This window comes from Alosa alosa, chromosome 23, assembly GCF_017589495.1.
Source record: "Alosa alosa isolate M-15738 ecotype Scorff River chromosome 23, AALO_Geno_1.1, whole genome shotgun sequence".
Lineage (NCBI taxonomy): Eukaryota > Metazoa > Chordata > Actinopteri > Clupeiformes > Clupeidae > Alosa > Alosa alosa.
Window position 1 is genome coordinate 24,926,699 of NC_063211.1, and position 21,828 is coordinate 24,948,526.

At 48.4% G+C, this 21,828-nt stretch overlaps 1 protein-coding gene across 1 annotated transcript; it reads right to left on the bottom strand.

The window, feature by feature from the left end:
• Positions 1-26: 26 nt before the first annotated feature.
• On the bottom strand, positions 27-19,793 carry LOC125288297 (anosmin-1-like). The gene is given in 14 exon segments (XM_048234534.1): positions 27-420; positions 673-817; positions 1,755-1,978; positions 2,189-2,360; positions 2,470-2,558; positions 2,945-3,122; positions 5,472-5,677; positions 6,276-6,405; positions 6,840-7,024; positions 8,043-8,182; positions 8,184-8,266; positions 8,622-8,684; positions 16,398-16,445; positions 19,552-19,793. Coding segments are annotated over 14 exon segments (1,896 nt in total). The 5' UTR covers positions 19,735-19,793; the 3' UTR covers positions 27-370.
• Positions 19,794-21,828: the final 2,035 nt, after the last annotated feature.

The window sequence follows — 21,828 nt, forward strand, 5'->3', positions numbered from 1 at the left end:
ACACACATGTTAAATGTATTGGGGAAGGGGGTTAGTATTCCATCACAAGCATATCACACATTAGATTAAAATTTTCCAAAACTCTTGTTTTACACCAATCATGTCCAAAGTCCAGTTGTGTTGGAGAGCACTGGAGGTTTTCCAGAGTTAAAGAGGGGAGAGTGTTTGGGTGGGTGGGTGGATGGGGTGAAGAGATCCTGTGGACCAGAGCGATGCACCACTCCTCCGCCTCCCAGCTTCACTCTCCTCCGTCCATCCTTCCCTCCACTTTGCTGTCGTTGAGGTTCTTGGTGGTCACTCTCTCCTGCTGTCCCATCGGTGGCAGAGATCCGCTTCCTCTGGCCTGGAGGGCTGTCCGGTGCCTCTGAGCTCAGTGGCGCTCCACCAGTGCCTTGGCATGGTGCTTCTTCAGACGCAGACCTGACCAACAAGACAAAAGATGAGCATGAGCATGAGTGTAACTTTCTATAAATATCTATGTAAGTATCTATGACACCTGTCTCCTATAAAGGAACACAATTATTTTAGTAACACTGCTGTTGATCATAATGATTATTTTAGTGATCGCATTGCTATTGGTCATAATGATTATTTTGGTGATAATACTGCTATTGATCATAATGAAGGTGAGGATAATAACGGTGGGGTTGCTTGCTATTGCCGTTTGCTTACGGTAAGGCTGCACTCTTCTGGGCGTGTTGGGCGTCTGGAAGGTCCTGAGGGTGGCCGGTCCCTCCCCGGTGGCTGTCAGCACTTGGACCTCCAGCCGGTAGAGAGACGCTGGCTGCAGCCCCGACACCAGCAGGAGCCTGTGGTCCTGCAGAGAAACAGAGAGAGAGAAGTATAGAGGTTTAACGCTTGTTTATTAAACCGCTACATTGTCACATTATTAAAACACATTAAACAGTAGAGAAGAGGAAGAGAGAATGTTTTAATACTCAGTTAGCATTTAACTCTTTCAGAGTTGAAGAGAGAGAACAGATCAGATCAGAGAGGTTTAGACAGACACAGATATCACTGTCTATGAATATAATACACAGACCAGCACAGCTTGTAGTTATAACATATAACGCACAGACAGGCACAGCTATCACTATCCATGTAGTTATAACATATAACGTACAGACAGGCACAGCTATCACTATGCAGTTATAGGATATAATGAACCAGTGGAGCTGTCACTGTTAATACAGATATAGCAGCCTGGAAGCCCTGCCCTAAACATTTGACACGCCTCTATGAAAACTTGAGAAGTGTGCGGACCAATCCAATCGTCCGGGCGGGCTTTATAAAATGATGGACAGATGAGCAACGGTGCCTATTCATTCATGTGACCTGAGTGCGCTTGGGTAGATTTTGTGTACAGCATAAAGCTTGTCACTAGGCGTTTATATCGCTATCATGCCTGTCGCACAAGATATTGACACTGTAATCATTTTAAAAAAGGAACAGAAAACAGCATTTGTCGAGAAGAAGGATGTGTCGGCTGTTCTCACTAAAAGATCATAGACTGTATAAAGAAGTACATGATTCATGGTAGGCTATTTCATTGCTCTGATTGGTTAGGTCTATCCAATTGTGTTTAGAGGCATTTTCCCCGTATCGGTTGAATAATCACATGAAAAACGCCCAATAATCACATTCCACCCCGATTCCAGACTCAAAATCTGAATAAAATTTTGAATATGGCTACATCAGACTACAGATAGGATATAATAGCCAAACCAGCACAGCTAGCGCTGTAAGAGACTTACTGGGGGCAGGATCTGCGACTGAGACACCAGGCTGTTGGGCAGGCCGTTCTTGCGGCCCTCACCCATCATCTCCGTCCACGTGACCTGGAAGCCGGTGACCGGCGGAGGCGGGCGGGTCGGAGCCACGCTCCAGGAGAAGAGCGCCGTCACGTTCCCCTGCTGGACGGAGAACGAGGCCGTCAGGTTCTCAGCCCGAGCGGACGTCTTAGGGAGAGACAGACCCACTGGAATAATGAAAAGGATAGAAATAGTGAGGGAATGAGATCAATAATACACACCAAATGTATTTTTAAAAAGTCACATATAAGTGTTTAAAGAGCCACAGCTTATCTAATTCTGTCTGACAGCATTGAGGAAAGAAGGCTCTCAACTGATTTAACTGAAACGATTCAAAGCTGATTAAAAGTGCTTCAGGCTGAGTCCAGCTGACTTACTTATGTCTCCAGGGCAGGGGATATGTTTGGAGCTCTTGGCACGGAGAGTGGCACAGGAAGGGGTGTAGAAGCTGGTGCTCTCGGCCTGGGCACGGCCCTTGGTGCCCGCGGGATGGATGGTCACTGTGTACTTACACGAGAACAGCAGGTTGGGCAGACTGGCAAAATTCTCCTGCAAGAAGGAAATATAAAAAAACTTGTTTTTTGGAGCGTACCTTACAAGCACACAGCACCACCATATCATGACTATCGGTGCTGATGGGGATGGCAACCATGGTTACCTCGGTGTTGATCTTCTCAGTGGTTCTGGTCTGGTTATGGCTGCAGACCTCAGGAGTCCACTGGACACGGTAGCGCCCCACGGAGGTATCTATGGGAATAGCAGCAACAGACTTCAGCTTCTACATTCTCATCCATGACAGTTAGTGCATCACCACACACAGCTTTACCCAACACAGTTAGTGCATCATCACCACAAACAGCTTTACCCAACACAGTTAGTGCATCACCACACACAGCTTTACCCAACACAGTTAGTGCATCACCACACACAGCTTTACCCAACACAGGATGAAGCAAAGAACAGTACCCAGCTTTTGTAGCTTTTAGTGCACTACAGATAATACACATAATGGCCTTATCACCTTGCTCAAAATGAGTTCATTCCAGATGGTCATTACTACCATTAGGTTTGTCCATACATTGGAGATTGGAACAACAGCGCAAGAGGTGAAGACAATCTCTCTCTCTGCTTACCTCTCCTCTTCCAATAGACTCGGACCTGCAGCTGGCCGTCCTGGTAGAATGGCGTTCCCACATCCATGAGGTCAGACGACTGTTTCCCGGCAGGAGACCGGTCAGTTGGGGGCTCTGCTGGAGAAGAAGAGGGGAACTGATTGTAAGTTATACAATTTATTTCTGCTGGGAAGATCATCTGTGACATTGGGGGCCCCATAGCATAACATTATAGTGGCTCAAGCGACAGAAAGCCATAATGGTGTGGAGAGGTGCTGCTTCTCCCCTCCCCTCAGCAGTAATGCAAGCTGAAAGGATCAGTCGGGAGGGATGTGCCCTGAGGGACCAACAGTCAAAACGGACCTCCAGACACATCTGCTAAAGAGGTTCTGATACATATCCAGAAAAGCCCTGGAGGCAGGGGGAAGTGTATGGTGTGTGTGTGTGTGTGTGTGTGTGTGTGTGAGGCGAGGAGGGTGTGTGTGTGTGGGGGGTAAATAACAGGAGAGGCGGAGGAAGAGGAGGGAAGTGGAATGAAGGAAGGAGAGAGGAGCAGAAACAACAAGAGTGGAGAAGAGAGGAGAAAGGGCCAGAGGAGAAAAGAAGAGATGAAAAGAAAAATGAATAGAAGAGTGGATTAGAAGAGAAGAGAGGGAATGAGATGGCAGCCAGGGAGAGGAGAGGAGAAAGAGCAGGGGAGAGAAGCGAGTGGGAGAGGAGAGAGGAGAGAGAAGAGGAGAGGAGAGGAGAGGAGGAGAAGGAGAGGAGAGAGGAGAGGAGAGGAGAGGAGAGAGGGGAGGAGAGGAGAGAAGAGAAGTAAGGGAAGAGAGGAGGAGATAGGAGAGGAGAGGAGAGGAGAGGAGAGAAGAGAAGCAAGAGGAGAGGAGGAGAGGAGAGGAGAAGAGAAGAGATGAGAGGAGGCAGAGGAGAGGAGGAGAGAGGAGGAGAGGAGGAGGAGAGAGGAGGAGTGGAGAGAAGAGGAGAGAGGGAGGAGAGGAGAGGAGAGAGTGAGAGGAGAGGAGAGAAGAGAAGTAAAGAGGAGAGGAGGAGAGAGGAGAAGAGAAGAGATGAGGAGAGTGGAGAGAGAGGGAGGAAGGGAGTGGAGAGGAGGGAGAGGAGGAGGAGGGAGAGGAGAGGAGAGGAGAGGAGAGGAGAGTGGTGTACTAGGCTGGTCTGCTAGGTGGGCTGGAGGCGTGTGTGAAGAGGGCATAGGAGCAGCCTTCAGCCCCAGTAGAGCTCCCTCGTCTCCTCAAACCCTCAATCCACTACAACGTCCTCCCCTGGGACACCCTGGGGCAACCTCAATTGGGGAACACACGCATATACTATATACACACCACACACACATGCACACACACACACACACACACACACACACACACACACACACACACACACACACACACACACACACACACACACACACACACACCCAAGTGTGCACATGCACATGTGGATACATGTATACCCGACCACCAGACACACAGTTACAAAAACAGTTCTCTGCAGCCCAGAGTTTATCTCTCTCTCTCTCTCTCTCTCTCTCTCTCTTTCACCAGAATGAGTTTATCTCTCTCTTTCTCTCTATTCTACATAATGAGTTTATCTATCTCTTTCTGTCTTCTCCTGACCAGTCTTCAACAGATAGAGCTTCCAGTCACAGCTGTTGTCAGATTAGTTCAATTTAAAGTGAAGGACTGTGAGGCCGGCGGCTGAACAGATTCAGACTTTGACTTTGTATAAACAGCGGCTTCACAACTTTCTTTTCCATTACCTTCTCCCTGTAAGCAACACTCCGCAGCGGAGAGTTGTGTTGAAAACACAATCATTGCTTCCATCTCATAAATGATCCTTACACACACACACACACACACACACACACACACACACACACACACACACACACACACACAAAACGGCCTCACCAAAATGACCTCATTCTAAGGATAACAACTGTGTGTAACTGAGAGAAAAAAGCAATCAGACGTGTGTGCTGATTTTGGCTGCTCGCAACACACACTTAGGTGTGCCAAATGTGATGATGTAATCATCTGCCACCCTTGTGTGTGTGTGTGTGTGTGTGTGCATATGTGTGAAAGATAGACCCGAAAGCGAGAGACTCTTAAGGAGTTTTGACAGGAACACACAGAACTGTTTATCATCCACCTCACCCTACAACTCCCTACAGAGAACTGTCTGTGACTCACAAAGTGTGCGTGTGCATTTGTGCGTGTGCATTTGTGTGTGTTCCTCTGAGTGTGTGTGTGTGTGTGTGTGTGTGTGTGTGTGTGTGTGTGTGTGTGTGTGTGTGTGTGTGTGTGTGTGTGTGTGCATGTGCGTGAAAGATAGAATGAAGCGAGAGACTCTTAAGGAGTTTTGACAGGGACACACACAGAACTGTTTATCATCCACCTCATCCTACAACTCTAACAGAGAACTGTCTGTGACTGTGTGTGTGTGTGTGTGTGTGTGTGTGTGGGCATGTGTGTGTGTGTATGTGAGGTATGAGTGAGTGTGAGGTATGAGGTGTGTGTGTGTGTGTGTTTACCCCAGTAGCAGTCTTCCTGCGTTTGACTCTCGGGGGTGACTCAGCCCCTGCGTTTCCAGTCCAGCTCCAGGAGACCCTGTAGTGGTGCACAGGGATGTCAGGGTTGCTGGGCAAAGCCCAGCCCAGACGGGCAGTCAGAGCGCCATCGCCGCCAACGGTCAAGTTCACCAGCCTGAGGTCACTAGGGGTGGAGGGAGCAGCAGGGTCTGTGTGGGAGAGACGGTGCCAGTCACTCACACACTCCTAAACTTCACTTCACTTAACACAGCTTCTCCACAAAACATGCATTTTTGTGTGTGTGTGTGTGTCTGGTGTGTGTGTGGTTGAGCGAGTATGTACTATGTGTGTATGTTTTGCATTTATGCTTATGAGTGTGTGTGTGTGTGTGTGTGTGTGTGTGTGTCTGTGTGTGTGTGTGTGTGTGTGTGTGTGTGTGTGTGTGTGTGCGTGCATGTTGTGTGTTTTTGTTTATGTGCATGAGCATGAGCATGTGTATTTATAAGTGTGTTTATAAGTGTGTGTGTGTGTGTGTGTGTGTGTGTGTGTTGTGTGTGTGTGTGTTTGTGTGCATGTTTCTATTTGACATTAAACAGTTGTAACTGACGAGCATCGCATCTGGTAAGCGTTGTGTGTCAAGTAGAAGAAAAAAACACAGTGGCTTGGCAGACATTTGTTTGTCTGAGGTTTGTTTGTGTGAAGGACTTGAAGGTCTTTCATTTAAAACAATAAACCACAAACTTGACTAATACTTCACTGACAATTTCTCTCTCTCTCTCTCTCTCTCTCTCTCTCTCTCTCTCTAACCTTTTGTGGATCGGTAGTGTCTGCTGGGTGTGGTGGGTCCTCTGGTTCCATGGACATTGATGGCAGAGACTCTAAACTGGTACCACCTGCCGGGCCGCGTGTCTGGTAGACTGGCCCGCTCCTCCGTGGTCTGATGAGGTATACAAATGCAATAAGCACACAAACAAAACAACACATAATTTACAGTAACCCAAGAAAATGAGAGAATACACAATAAATCAGTCCATAAACCCCTTTGGGCCAGTTTCCTACATATGGATTAAGCCCTAGTCCTGGACTAAAAGAGAATTGTAGTAGAGATCTCCATTAAGAAAAAGCTTGCAGTCTATGACTAGGCTAAACCCATGGACAGGAAAATGACTTTGTGTCCCTATGCAGGTATCAGTGTACCACACCTAAACAACAACAACAACACAAACTCAATTCAATTTAAGTTCGATTTGCACTGATGTTGGGACACATTCATAAACAACAACGTCTCTGGTGTCCTGTCTGTTATGTCTATATGGGTATTAATGAGACACTGGCATCCTATACGTCCTGCTAACAAGTGTGCGTGCTCACCTGTGCCACCACCTCCCATGGGGTGGCGCTGTCCTCGCTGGGCTGGATGCCGTAGTTCCAGCGGCGCTCCAGCACGTACACCACAGGCTCGGCCGACACGTTGAAGCGTGAGGACCAGCGCACCTCCAGTCCGCCGCGCGGCAACTCCTCGAACGCCAGCTCCTTGCGCGGCTTCAGAGGAGCACCTGTAGGCATCCAGAGAGAGCAGCCTCAAGAACCAGAGACAACCAGACAGAGAGAGACTACAACTACCAGTGCTACTGATTATAACCTGGAGCACCATAATACACTCTCAGCCCTTTATCATGGTATTATACACACAGAATGGATTAGTAAAAAACGAAATGAACCAGAAAATGGCATCGACAAAAAAAATCACAAATAGTAAGAAACAATAACAAATTGTATGAAAAATCTGCTGTAGGATCTGTCTGTCTGTCTATCTGTCAATAACAAAGGTGTGAAGTGAGTATGGCAGCATGGTTGTGTTCTGATGTCAGTTGTGCTGTGGGTGTGTTCTGGTGTCAGTTCGCAGGTGCTGCTGTGGTGTGTTCTACGGGTGTCGGTGTGCTGTGAAGTTTGTGTTCACCAGATGTGCTGTGGGTGTGTGCTGATAGTGTCCAGTTGTGCTGTGTGTCAGGTGTGCTGTGTGTCAGTTGTGCTGTGTGTCAGGTGTTCTGTGTCAGGCCCAGGTGTGCTGTGTGCCAGGTGTGCTGTGTGTCAGTTGTGCTGTGTGTCAGTTGTGCTGTGTGTAAGGTGTGCGTGTCAAGTGTGCTGTGTGTCAGGTTCAGGCGTGCTGTGTGTCAGGTCTAGTTGTGCTGTGTGTCAGGTGTGCTGTGTGTCAGTTGTGATGTGTCAGTCGTGCTGTGCGTCAGTTGTTCTGTGTGTCAGTTGTGCTGTGTGTCAGGTGTTTTGTGTTGTGCTGTGTGTCAGTTGTGCTGTGTCAGGCCCAGGTGTGCTTTGTGTCAGTTGTGCTGTGTCAGGTGTGCTGTGTGTCAGGTGTTCTGTGTCAGTTGTGCTGTGGGTGTGTTCTGGTGTCAGTTGTGCTGTGGTTGTGTTCTGGTGTCAGTTGTGCTGTGGTTGTGTTCTGGTGTCAGTTGTGCTGTGGTGTGTTCTGGTGTCAGTTGTGCTGTGGTTGTGTTCTGGTGTCAGTTGGGCCGTGGGTGTGTTCTGGTGTTAGTTGTGCCGTGGGTGTGTCCTCACCCCTGTAGAGGTTCTTGGGCTGCTGACAGGTGTGGCCGCAGCCGTTGGAGCAGCACTTCTTGTGAGCGGAGCACTCGCCGTCCTCCTCGCAGCTCTCCCACGAAGGCTTGGCGAAGGGGCTTGGTAACCCTTCGGTGGGGGCACTCGCCCTGCTTCTCCGCCATCACCGAGCGCAGGAACTCACAGCTCGTCACACACTCCCCATGTTTCCTAGGAAACGACCCCTATTAGAGAGAGGCAAGGTCACATCAAGGTCAAGGGAGAGAGAAACTGTGTGTGTGCAAGTGTGTGACAGGGGGATGTTTGTGTTTGTCAGCATGGGGAGTAAAGGAATAGAGGTCACTTGAAGGTCAGCTGAATCTAAAAAAAAAACAGTAAATGACATGGTGACGTGGTACCATGTGTGTGTGTGTGTGTGTGTTTGTGTGTAGCCAATGAGGGGCTAAAAACATATTCCAATAACAGGATGTTATGGAGGAAGATGTTATGGAGGGTCAAGGCCAACTGAGCAGGAAATACCCCCTACCCCCAGGAAACAGCCCCTCCCTCTCTGATGCACCCCACCCAGACAGCACCTACCTCACACAGATCACGACATGGCCCATCCCGCAGCTCCCAGGAGTCCTTGCATGGCTCCAAGCACTGTAGGGATAAGAGAGAGATACACGTTACTAATGCGTTATATTCAAGACTGTGTGCTGATGGGACAAGACATGCTGAATGGTACTATTTTCATCTTGCCATTTGGCATACGAAATTATGGCAAAAACATTATCTTGGCAAAAAGGATGATACATTGTGCATCCCTCCAACTGCACATGACCTTTGAGTTGTGGCACATCTTTACACTGCACTGTTTCTGAGCACCATCCATTTTATGATAGCTTGATAGTGTTGGCATTTTATAGTGATTTATTATGTGTGTACTCCATGGCATTTTCTGTTGTGCGTATTTTGTTTATGAGGTGTGTATTTTCTGTTGTGCGTATGTGTATGGTTTATGTGGTGTGTACGTTCTGTTGTGTGTGTGTCTGTGGTTTATGTGGTGTGTGTGTTCTGTTGTGTGTGTGTCTGTGGTTTATGTGGTGTGTGTGTGTTCTGTTGTGTGTATGCCTGTGGTTTATGTGCTGTGTATTTCATGTTTAAAGAGTAAATGTTGCCCATGGGTGAGGAGGGGAGGGATCGGCAGCCCAACCCATGGCCACCGGACATGGACGACTCCTCAGCCAAATGTCTCCCTGACTTGAGCCCAGGGAACCCATGACAACCCCCTCTCCCTCTCTCTTTCTCTCCTTCCTTCTCTCTCTTTCTTTTTTCAACCCTCTGACCATCATTAGTAATCATTATCAAATCTCTCTTTTTCGCACCACTGCCCACCCACCTTGTCTCTCCCTCTTTCTATCCCTCTCTTTTCCTCCTACCCTCTCTCTCCCTCCCACCCCCACCCTCTCTCTCTATCTCTCTATCTCCCCATCTCTCTCCTTCTCTAATCATCCCTATCAAGCCTCTCTTTTCCCATCCACTATCTGTCCTACCTTGTTCTACACCCCTCTCTCTCTCCACCCCTCCTATTCCCCCTCTCTCTTGTTCTCCGTCACCAGGGACACTCATCTGCCTGAGTGAGCGGCCTTGGGGAATTCAAAATTCACATTTCATGCTTGAATAAAAGGCAGTAGCTCACTGTGGTGTTTGTGTGTGTGTGTTTGTCCTTGTATCTGTGTCTGTGACTCACAATATGTGTGTGTGTGTGTGTGTGTGTGTGTGTGTGTGTGTGTGTGTGTGTGTGTGTGTGTGTGAGAGAGAGCAAGTGTGTGTTTGACAGACAGACAGACAGGGAGAGAAAGAGAGAGAGAGAGTGTGTGTGTGTGTGTGTATTTAGGGATGGACAAATCCCTGCCAACAGCCTGCTGTAGGGCAGGATTGACATTAGCGTGAGGTAGAGAAGAGCAGTGTCTGTCACTAACACACACACACACACATACCACACACACACACTACACACACACTACACACACACATACACACACAACCCCACACTGCATCCAGAGAAATCATTTGGCTGTCCAGGCTCAATAGCTCTCCATCCATAACCCCCCCTCCTCCATCTGGGTGCAAGTCCGCTGGAATGAGCACTGATCTAGTGATACGGCAGCGAACGCATCGCCAAAACACCACGCCAGTTCTTCCAGCGAAAACGCCTCGCCAAAACACCACGCCACTTCTTCCAGCGAGGCCCCAGGACGTGACATGGACGTGGTTCACGCTCACCGGCTGTGCAAAAACACGAGTCCTCCCTCATAAAAGAGTCAGGGGCTGCGTCTGGTGAACGTGGCCAAGCAGTCGATCAGACAGGTTTTATGGTGCCCAGTGCGAGGGACTGCATGGCCCCTGTAAACTAGTTGCTACGGCAATTTGGCTGCTGAGAGCCAATTTAAATTCACACCAAAGATAGAGTTGCATAGTTCCCGTCTTCCTCACCCCTAAGTACACAATCGCATAAACACACATATACACACTCACACACACACACACACACACACACACACACACACACACACACACACACACACACACACACACACACACACACACACACAATCACATAAACACACACACATACTGTACACAATCACATAAACACACACACATACACACTCACACACACACACAAGCACACTCAGTTCTTAATGTTGTTTGGCTCAACTTGAGTAAAAGCACAATGGAAGACTGGAAGAATAGAGCTGGGGTGTTCGTCTGGGGGTATTGGAGTCACCCAGGCGCGTCTGGTGATCCCCAGGACATTTTGGGTGCTACTCTGCGCAGTCTAGGGGTTACCTCAGGGCAGCACCGAGCACCGGGCAGCATCTTTGATTGCAGCCGTGAATGCAACACGCCTTTTATGGAATTCCTCTTTTTTTTAGCCCTGCTGCTGGGGGACGGACGGATGGAGGCGGCTTTGCTGGAATGCTGGAAACTCTGAATAATTGCGGGGGACTCGGGAGCGTTTAGGCCCAGCCGAGGGAGGGCTTTATAGACCTGCAACCGCCGGTGCCCCACTGACACCCCCGGGCCTCGGCACTAAACACCCCAACACAGTGGCGTGTGAGCGGGAGCGGGAGCGTCTGTCTGCGTGTGTGTGTGTGTGTGTGTGTGTGCTTACGCATGTGTGTGTCTATGTGTATGTGAGTGTGTGTGTTCAGTGTGAGTGTGTGTGTGCACGTGTACTTGTATATATGTGCATGTGTGCCTCTACGTGAATGTGTGTATGTGTATGCATATGTGTGTGTTTATGTGTGTGAGGGTGTGTGTATATATATATATATGTGTGTGTGTGTGAATGCACCCACTTCAAATATCTTCTTGTCTGAGTGTGTGTGGCTGAGGGTGAGGGTATATGTGTGCTGTGTGTTTGGAGCTCTTCCATTATATATTATGTGTCTAAACTCCACCACTGCACTTATGCATGTATGGACCTCAGAAAAGGAAAATACTGAATAAGCCTAACCCTAACTGACTTGGGAATTATTGTGTTTGGCTGACACGAGGTGCAGTGCAGCCTGTTTGCATATGTGTGTGTGTGTGTGTGTGTGTGTGTGTGTGTGTGTGTGTGTGTGTGTGTGTGTGTGTGTGTGTGTGAGAGGTGGAGACTATCAGAGTGTAAGCCACGTTTCTGCTGTACTCCTTCCTGCAGCCGCTGCACTTTTCCAGAATTAACAAACATGAGCAGTCTGAGGATGAACACACGCACGCACACGCACGCACACGCACACACACACACACACACACACACACACACACACACACATACACAGCATTAACAAACATGAGCAGTCTGACAAGCAACCTTTCCAGCTGTTTATACATCGGCACAATCAACCACACACACACACACACACACACACACACACACACACACACACACACACACACACACACACACACACACACACACACACACACACACACACACACACACACACACAGTCAGCCTACTGGTCCTCTCTTTCATACAGACACAAACAAACTTTTAGCACTGCCTGGCCAGCCATGACATTCATACTCCCACATTCTCACACTTAAAACACTTCCACATATCTCATAGGCAGCTTCCTGACATGTACAGCAGGCCAGCTGTCAGTGCGATAGGGAAGCTCACAAACATATTCATGAAACTTATGACACTCTTAAGACACACACACACACACACACACACACAGAGGAGGAGGAAGAGAGAGAGAGAGAGAGAGAGAGAGAGAGATGTAACACAAACACACACATACAGCTAAAAGGCAGTGATATTTAACCACACAATCACACACACCAGCATGAACACACACACACAATCTGCCATGAGCTAATGATATTTATGCACAAATACACATTCTGCCATAAGCAATGATATTTACCCAAACACACAGTTTCTATGCTGTTATGATCACATTCCATCTTCATTCATCGTGCTAGTATCTCTTTTTCTTCTCTCTGCTTTTCCAAATCTCTCTCTTTCTTATTTTTTCTGTCTTCCTCCTTCCAAAGCTCTCTACGGCATTCCATTCCCTCAGAGATTACGGTACTTCAGTCAGTGCTGCTTACTTTTATGCCCCATTTCAGACTCTACTCAAGCATCACCCTATCGCACGTAATCAAAACCCACACACCACCACGCAGAGTTTCGGAGAACCTGGCATAGCCAAACAAACTTTAGGACGTCTAGGGTCTGCTCCCCGCGGTGGCAGAGAAGATTCATTTGTGGCCGGCTCGATAGAGAAACCCAGAGGAAACACAAGCGCACAAGCAGACAGGCAGGACATCGTCTGGGGGAGAGCCCTAGCCTGGCCTGGCTGCGCCCTGCCATCCCTGGAAAACATGCCAGCGGTTCTCCCTAGGCTGTGGGGGTGGCGAGTCTGAGTCTGGCGAGTGTGCAAAGAAGTACAGCGGAGCGTGAGAGAGAGAGAGAGAGAGAGACAAAATGAATGAATGGTAGACAGAGAGAGAGAATAACAGCGAGAGAGAGCGTGAGCGAGGGGGAATAATAAGAGAGAGAGATAGAGAGACAGAGAGAGAGAGGAAAAGAAAGAAAGACAGAGAGAAAGCAAGAGCCACTCTGCCCATAAGTAAGCCTAGAAGATCAGGGTTGAGCAGTTCCCTCGACCGCGGCTGAATGTGCATACTGATGCAGCTTGGACCCAGAGGAGGGAATGACCCAGGGGTGAAGGAGAGAGAGAGAGAAAGAGGGAGAGAGAGAGAGAGAGAGGCCATGTCCTCATCTTGTCCTCCTTAGTGCCGCTAGCAACGGTGGTCCTTTTTGAAGGGGACATCCAGAGCTCATTGATCCCAGCAGTACACATGTGATTTGTTTGTGTGTGTGTAGGGGGTGAAGGTCGGAGCCAGAGTCTTGGGCCTGATGTATGTATCAGTCAGAGCTGTGGAACGTACCTCCTCACGCTAGCATACTTCATAAAGTAGCCACCCTACGTGTAGTTTTAAGGATACTTGATTGGAGCCAATTCCAACTCTGACCAGTAAGTTTCGAATTTGTTTAGTAAAACAACATCTCTCTGGACACCGGACTAGCAAGGAAAAATCGTGAATGAATGGTGTGTGGTCAATGCGTTTGTGTCTGTGTGTATCTTTCTGACAGAGAGAGTAGGAAAAAGACAAAGAGAAAAACACCAATCCTTGATGTCAAACTCTAACAATAATTTCCTAAAGGCCATTCTACCACAGGGTTTCTACCAATGGAATTGTCCTATTTACTCAGAACCCAGTCCCAAATCCATCTAAGTATCCACATCACAGTCTCTCCCTAAGAGGAAACAGCCAGTCCCGCAGCATTGTGCACTTGCTTCCAGTAACGTGGCTTTGCATTCCAATAGTGTTGAACCCAGGGAAACACTGTTGCAGTGTGGAGGGGGCAGTGGGAGCACAGCTGTGCCCAGTCCTGTCCCCCTGCACTACTAACTGCATTAGTATAAAACAACAAAGCACTCGGGCAGCACGCTGTGCGAAAGCAAGCTGAGCTCTAACAGCAGCAGGGGGAATTCAGAGACCGTGTGAGGGAGGGAGAGAGAGAGAGAGAGAGAGAGAATGAGAGAGAGAGAGAGAGAGTGTGTGTACATATAAAGGGATTTTCAAGCCTTTAAAGTCAGCATCCGTGAGTGTGTACGTGTGTATGTGTATGTGTGTGTGTGTGTGTGTGTGTGTGTGTGTGTGTGTGTGTGTGTGTGTGTGTGTGTGTGTGTGTTTGTATGCGTTTGCTTAACGTGTGCAGACACTGTATATGAGTAAAGGAAGTGTGTGTGTGTGTGTGTGTGTGTGTGTGTGTGTGTGTGTGTGTGTGTGTGTGTGTGTGTGTGTGTGTGTGTGTGTGTGTGTGTGTGTGTGTGTGTGTGGGTGTGTGTGTGTTTGTATCGTTTGTTTGTGTGTGTGTATATGAGTAAAGGTGTGTGTGTGTGTGTGTGTGTGTGTGTGTGTGTGTGTGTGTGTGTGTGTGTGTGTGTGTGTGTGTGTGTGTGTGTGTGTGTGTGTGTGTGTGTGTGTGTGTGTGTGTTTGAAGCCAAAAGAGAGTCTGTGGAGAGCAAGGCGGAGAGGCGGGCCAAACATTTTCAGGATCACAAATACACAACAAAAACACACCCATACACGCACATACACTCATACAAACAGCTAAAGATTCATATACACACAGACAAACATAGACAAACACACACAGGCACACACACTCTCTTGAGGGACAGCAGGAAACATGCTTCCCCACTGGCTGGAACAAATGGCCAACTAAAAACACACACACACACATAAAAAAACAGTCCCCTGCACAAAGCGGCCGAGAGATCTGCTCAGACAGTTAACTCTGATGTACTGCAGACCATACTAAATTTAGTTTACGCCATACCATCTCCTGTATGGGGGCTAGGAGGACAAAAAAAACCCTCAACAGAACACAAGCTAGTCAGCAATATCCACATCCCGTCCCCCTACTGAAACCCCGCAGCACCAACATGTGGGAACTGCATGAGAACAAAGTGGTGTGGCTCCGTCTCATCACTCGCTTAGGACAAGAGCATCATCCAGATACTACAAACATAAACATTCCTGTTTACCACCGGGAGTCCTGCTGGAGGAGCATCAGAGGTAGGATGTGTGTGTGTGTGTGTAAGTGCTGAGGCCGCCAGGCTGTGGCTGTACAGTATACAGTATCGTTGTCGCTGTTGCAAGATGCTAATGTGCTCATTAGGAGGAAGAAGGATAAGCTCATCTCTGGGATGAAACGGACGCACGGTAGCAGACTTGTTCAAAGCATCTTCTTTACAGACCCAACCCCCCACATATATCACACACACCAACTCTCACTCACTCACAAGCATACTCTCATGCATATTCTCACACACTAATGTCTGCAGATGCATGGATACACACACACACACACACACACACACACACACACACACACACACACACACACACACACACGCACACACACAGGTATAGTACATAGACACTCATCATAAACGTTAGACACACACATAGCCTCAGCCCGTCCACCAGCCAGACTCCTAGCAGCCTGGGGGTGGGGTTCCTTGGGCTGGTGTCCGACATCCCACTCTCCGTGATGTATGGGCCTATTAGTCCATATAGGGGGTTGTGGGCAGCCATTACTGGCGTTTAACCCTTCAGCAGGGGAGTTTCTTAACAAAGATTCTAACAAAAGATTATTTTCCGCAACAATCTATAGTTGCAAAATCAAGTTGAATTTGATGAACCTTCACTGAAGAACATTCATTACAACATTCTTAGAACATTCATACAACATGTCACAACGGTGTGATGGTACCTGTGGGAGACAAGACACGCACCTCTGCACAAGGACTGGGAAGTGGGGGGTGGGGAGCGTCTTTAATGTGGGTCTAATGAGTGTGCTGTGTGTGTGTATGGAGTAGTCTGGGGTTAGAAACAGCTCCACTGGGATGGGGTCTGTTTGCTGTGAAAGTGAAGTGTTAGCTAGAATGTGCACAGTATGCATTTTGAATTATTAACTGACCAGGTGCAGATGATTTAATAGCATACCATATTTCGGTCATTCCTTTTACAAGCTTATTATGTATGTAATTAGCCTGTGTGGTCCAAGAATTTCTCCCAACACTTTTCCAACACTAATCCCCCAAATCCCATCAAAGTTGGCCTACTATGTGTATACTATGAGTATCTGTGTGTATCTGTGTGTGTGTGTGTGTGTGTGTTTTGCAGTACTAATATGGAGTCTAATGGGCTTGGCGATGTGTGTGTGGTGGGTTGGGTGTTAGTAATGCATGTACTGTGCTGTGGTGTGCTGTTGGGAGGCGTGGGGCTGTTTACCTTGGCACACTGCTTGTGGTCCTGGCACCAGCCCAGAGAGCCGTTCACCTGCAGAGAAGGACAGACACCTGATCAGAAGGCAAACAGAGCAGCACACCATGGCAGGGCCGCGGGGGGTGGTGGACCAGAGGGCACACTGGGGAACTAGCACAGATGCTGTGGGGGCCGTTTCACATCTGGCTTTGGGTCGAACACGAACACCCACCCGCTGCATATTGAGTTACTCCGTCTCACCATAAATCAATCACTCGATTACTCCACCACACAAGCTCTTGATCGCTACATTACAAAGTCACACAATTACTCACACAATCACACAATTACTGACTAACCAAATTATGCAGTCACTAAATCAGGTTACTATTGGCTGTGTTATTGTGGCAGTATTTCACACTAAACGTCGATGTTGTTGTCTCATCGCAGCAACTTTAGGTCTTATTTACAGTGTACAAGCGAGTGCTGGGATTAACCTAGATTCCTCAGCAGATGTTCAGGCCAATATGATGGCAGAGAGCCTTCAACACACAACGCACAACACAACACAAGCCTGTCAAGCAAGTCTGTGCGAAACGTACAGTATGCCAGTTTGGGCGCTGAAGTGTGCAGCGTGCCAGTTTTCCCCATGATTGCTTTGCTTACTACAGCCCTGGTGAGGCTGGCAGGGCAGGGCAGGGGAGAGCAAGCCTACATGTTTTATGCCCTATTTACCCAGCCCACTCAGTGCCCGCTACTGCTGCCTCTGCGTCCACATGCAGCTCTCTCTCTCTCTCTCTCTCTCTCTATTTGCTGAGTCCAGGGATTTAAGGGCACTGCACCCAGGCCAAGCTAAGCAGACGCTGGCCTCCCCCAGCTAGCGCTGGCTACGCTAGGAGCGGCGGATCAACTAGAGCTTGGCCGGGCAGAAACGCAACAGAGAGCCAGTCCCAGTTAGGGCACTCATGTAGAAACATTACACACACACACTGAGACACACACACAGACACACACACACAGAGACACACACACACAGATAAATCATCATGGCCTAAAAGAGGGCTCTGAACAGCTGGTGGTGTGTCATTTCTCATTATCCCCCCGTCGTGTCCCTTCAAGTGGTCCGACATGGTGACCCCTGACCTCGTGTTTGACCTGCTCACATGCCTCGTGAATGGCGTCCCTTGACCCCGCTAACCCCTGCGTAATTTGGAGCGATAAATCGCCATGGGAACGACGTCATCTCTACGCCCCTCGTGGGTCTGCGCTGTGGTTCCTGTGTCAGGCCAGTGCTGGCACGGCCCACAGGCTGCCCGTGGGCGGAATGAGTGGGCTCAGGGGCTAATGGGGCTGACACAACACACACTCCCTGCAAAACACACACACACACACACACACACACACACACACACACAAACACATAAACTCACATCAAACACACACTACTCGCACATATTTACACAAAGAGACTAAATCATGGACACACATACTCATAGTGAAAATGCGCATGGACACACACACACACACACACACACACAGAGACAGAGAAACACACACACACACACACACACACACATTCTCAGTGTAAGTAAGACAGGGCAGGGTGAGTGGGGATGGAGATAACGGAGTATTGATGCCGGGTCACAGCTGGGCCGTGTCACCACCACGGGCTTCCTGTCCGCGAGGAACAGTGGCTCTCTTCAGGCGCGGGGACAATGGAGCGCCTCCGGTCTTGCGTGTCGGAGTAGATAAGATCTCCGGCCACCGAGAGACCCCCGCCGACTCAAACAAAGATGTGAAGAGGAGAAGGCCGCTTACGAAGCCACACTGCAGCCCGCAGATGTCTGACTGAGATGGCCACAGCAGCAGCAGCATCCTTGTCAGAGGTGACTTGACCATGCCATCCTGCCATCAGGACGATCCGTGACCGGAACTATGAGGAACCGTTAAGGCCACACATGGAGATGATGACTGCTACTGATGACTGCTACTGCTACAGGCTATCCTCTGCCATTCAACAGGCCTCCAAACATCAATGAAGGGGTCACATCACTCATCAGTGTTATAAATTACCACTGTGACAGCAGCAATTACTGTAAAGCATAAAATATTGTATCTCCACAAAATACAGAACAGTAACAATGAGCAGCTGAAATTATATCCAAATAATTGCTTTGTATGTCTGTACATCTGTATGTCTTGTTGTACCGCCCATAAGTGTATCAGATATTTATATGTTTGTTTTTTTTTCTTTTCTACAAAAATGTTGATTTGTGGACTCTGAGCAGACTATTTTTGCCCATCAAACCGATTTAATGAATCGAATTGAACTAAACAGGCCAGGGAGCTTTAAATGAGGTCCACCGTTTGTTACTGCCAAAAGGAGATCATAAAAGCGAGTCACGGTCGTCAGCCCCAATGAACCAACTAGGCTACGTGTAGTAGCCTAATCTTTACCACACACCAATTAAGGGAAAGAGGCACCATAACAAACCACAGTTGGTAAGTGGCCTACATAGGAAAGGGCGTAGTAAATAAAGTTTTTATAAATAAAAAAAATAGGGCACTGTGATGCAAGGTGCTTTCACATGAGGCGTGATGTTAGATGCAAATCAACGTTTGTAGTTTGCTATTGTTTAGGGATCAATAAAGCTTAAATGTTATAGGGACACCCCCCACACACACACACACACACACACACCACCACCACCACCCCCTGTGCGCGCGCGCACACACACACACACACACGCGCGTATGTCTACTGCACAACGCTGTATCAGCGCGTGCGGCAGTCTCTGTTGTTGTAAACAACGAGCTCATTGCGGATATTTTTATGTTTGTGTTTTTCAAGCAAAAATGATTCCAATTCTTTGTTTCCAAACAAAACCTTTCTTAGCTAAAGATATAAGACAGAATGAATTCAAATAATTCGTTTTATTTATGGAAATAACGTTAATGTTAAAATCCATACCATTTTGACAACAGACGGAGACCGGTGTTTGGTCGGATGCTGCATTATTGGATGCTGTCCGCTGGCTCAGGTTGATTTCATGGGAGCAAAAGTCAATTCTTCCTAATGAACCGCTAAACTTACAAAGCTCAAACATAAGCCTCCACACCCGGACAGGCATTATATTCACATAACTTGCTGCAGAATACAGTATGTGAAGAACCCTCTTACCTGCGCGATCCTGTAGGAGGAGGCGATGCGAGTGTTATAGAGGCTGAGGCATCTCGCGGCACACCTAGCGCGGAACAGGCTGCCCAGAGAGGCTGAGGACTCAGGTCTCCTCGCGCCAGCCATGCCCGTGCAGCTTAGCAGCAAAGTAATCCACAAACACGAGACCCACGAAGTGTACGGCATCTTTACTTGAGCAGCGAGCGGCGCCTTCTGTGGATGACTGAGCGAAAGTCGACTCCAAATGGAATACAGCGAGGGAAATAATGAAACTTCAATCAGGGAGAGGGAGGAGTCAGGGGAGAGGCGAGCTGTCATTGGATGGCCTGTCCTGTCTCGCAGGGCAACGCGTCTCAGGTGTGATGCCGGGAGCAGAGGGGAATAAGCTAGATGGAACTTGCTCTAGTCTAGCACATTTTGTTTTTTGTTTTGTCTGTAATGTATCTAATGTTTCTAATGTAGCCTAATACCTGACTACGATAAAGACTGCGAGTTTCATTCGCCAAAAACAATGCGGCTGAATAATCCAACTCTAGGTTTGGGAAGCAAAGGCTACTTTGAGGAAACTTGATCAAATTCATAGATATATAGAGCTTCTTAAAACGAGCCAGGGAGAGGAATTAAATCAGTTTAACATGTAGGTTCTAACATTCTGTTTCAGTCTTGGATGGCCCGGACTAATTGCCTCTGACTCTTATTAGATCAGAATACTTGGAAAGTACTTGGAAAGGAAGGGGACTCACACTAGATTCATTCTTGCCTGTGTTCCTGAAGCTACTGCTACAGAGGACCAGAGATGGTCTAGAGTTCTGTACTTAAAAGCTCACATGTCCAGGCTTAATATGATATGACCCTACAATATATGACAGTGTTTCTCTTCAAATATGTGTCAATGGGATGGATATGGGTATTCTTCAAAATATTGACAGACCATAGGGCCCTATCACCCCTGGAATCCGCTCTGGTACTACCTACCAGGAAATCCTATGCATATTCTTTAGCTGCATTACCTAACTGAGTTGGAATTGTGGTCAGTTGTGTGAACTTGGAAAAAAATCTACATTGTGAAATGCAGCATTACTGTCATGCAGACTGCAGAGTCATAATCAGTCTGTGTGTAATGGGGACCCAGATGACTGTAGTAGACCCTGGCGGAGCGGCAAATATGTAAGCAGCTTTTAAATGTGTTGACAGACACAATCACTTTCAACTCAGTTGCTCTGGGTGAACAGTAAGGTCATGACCGCGTGTCACTGTGGAAGTCACTAGTGCATGCAAGCTGTACTCACTGCAACAACTATGTGTGTGTGTGTGTGTGTGTGTGTGTGTGTGTGTGTGTGTGGATGACAGCCAGCATCTGTGTGAATGGATGCTGATCACACTGGAAGCTTCACGTCTTTCCGCTGGCCTGGCCTCATATTCCCCAGCACAGCTGTTTGACCGGGAGAGACCCAAAAGCCGCAGGCAGGTCCGGAACAGCAGGAAACTTCCAGGGAACCCCATACACACCCCTGCTCACACACAAAACACACACACACACACACACACACACACAAACACACACACATGCACATGCACACATACTCACATAAGCACTATTAAACTCTCTCACACCGGTGACTGAGCAGCAAAAACCATCTTTACGTCTTTACGTGCTTGACAATAAAAGTTAACACCACCACACACACCACACGGTGACTCTCTTGGCACAGTGTCTTCGCCCGGGGCTCGGAGAACCCATGACGTGTAGGAAACACTGAACTGAAAAATGCCGGAGTTTTTATCCTCTCTCCTCCCTCCGCATGCTGTCATGCACGCTGCGGCCGCCATCTCGGTCCCGTTAGCCGGGCTCCCCGGGGCGTTAACGAGCCGCTCTCGCTCTTTCTCTCTCTCTCTCTCTCTCTCTCGCACTGCTCCAGCTCCTCCTGTCTGGGTTTATGGAGCAGGGCTGCTGCTGCGACGCCCAGGCCGCACCTCCGCATCTGTCCGCTCCACGCTGCTGCTGCTGCTGCTACTGCAAAAAAAAAAGCTGTCCAGGTGAGTCTGCACTGACTGCCCGCAAGCGGAGAGAGAGGGAGAGAGAAAGAGAGAGGGAGGGAGAGAGAGAAGGCCAAGAGGCTCTACGCCCGAGCAAACAGTCAGTCTGGGGCCACAGTGAACCTCCTGCGGAGGTCGGTGTGAGGGGCTTTTTTTGGGGGGGAGCGACGTGGTTTCTCAGCCGTGTGTGTTTGACACTGGAGCTGGCATATCTACACAGAGAGTAAATATTACTTTAGGCTT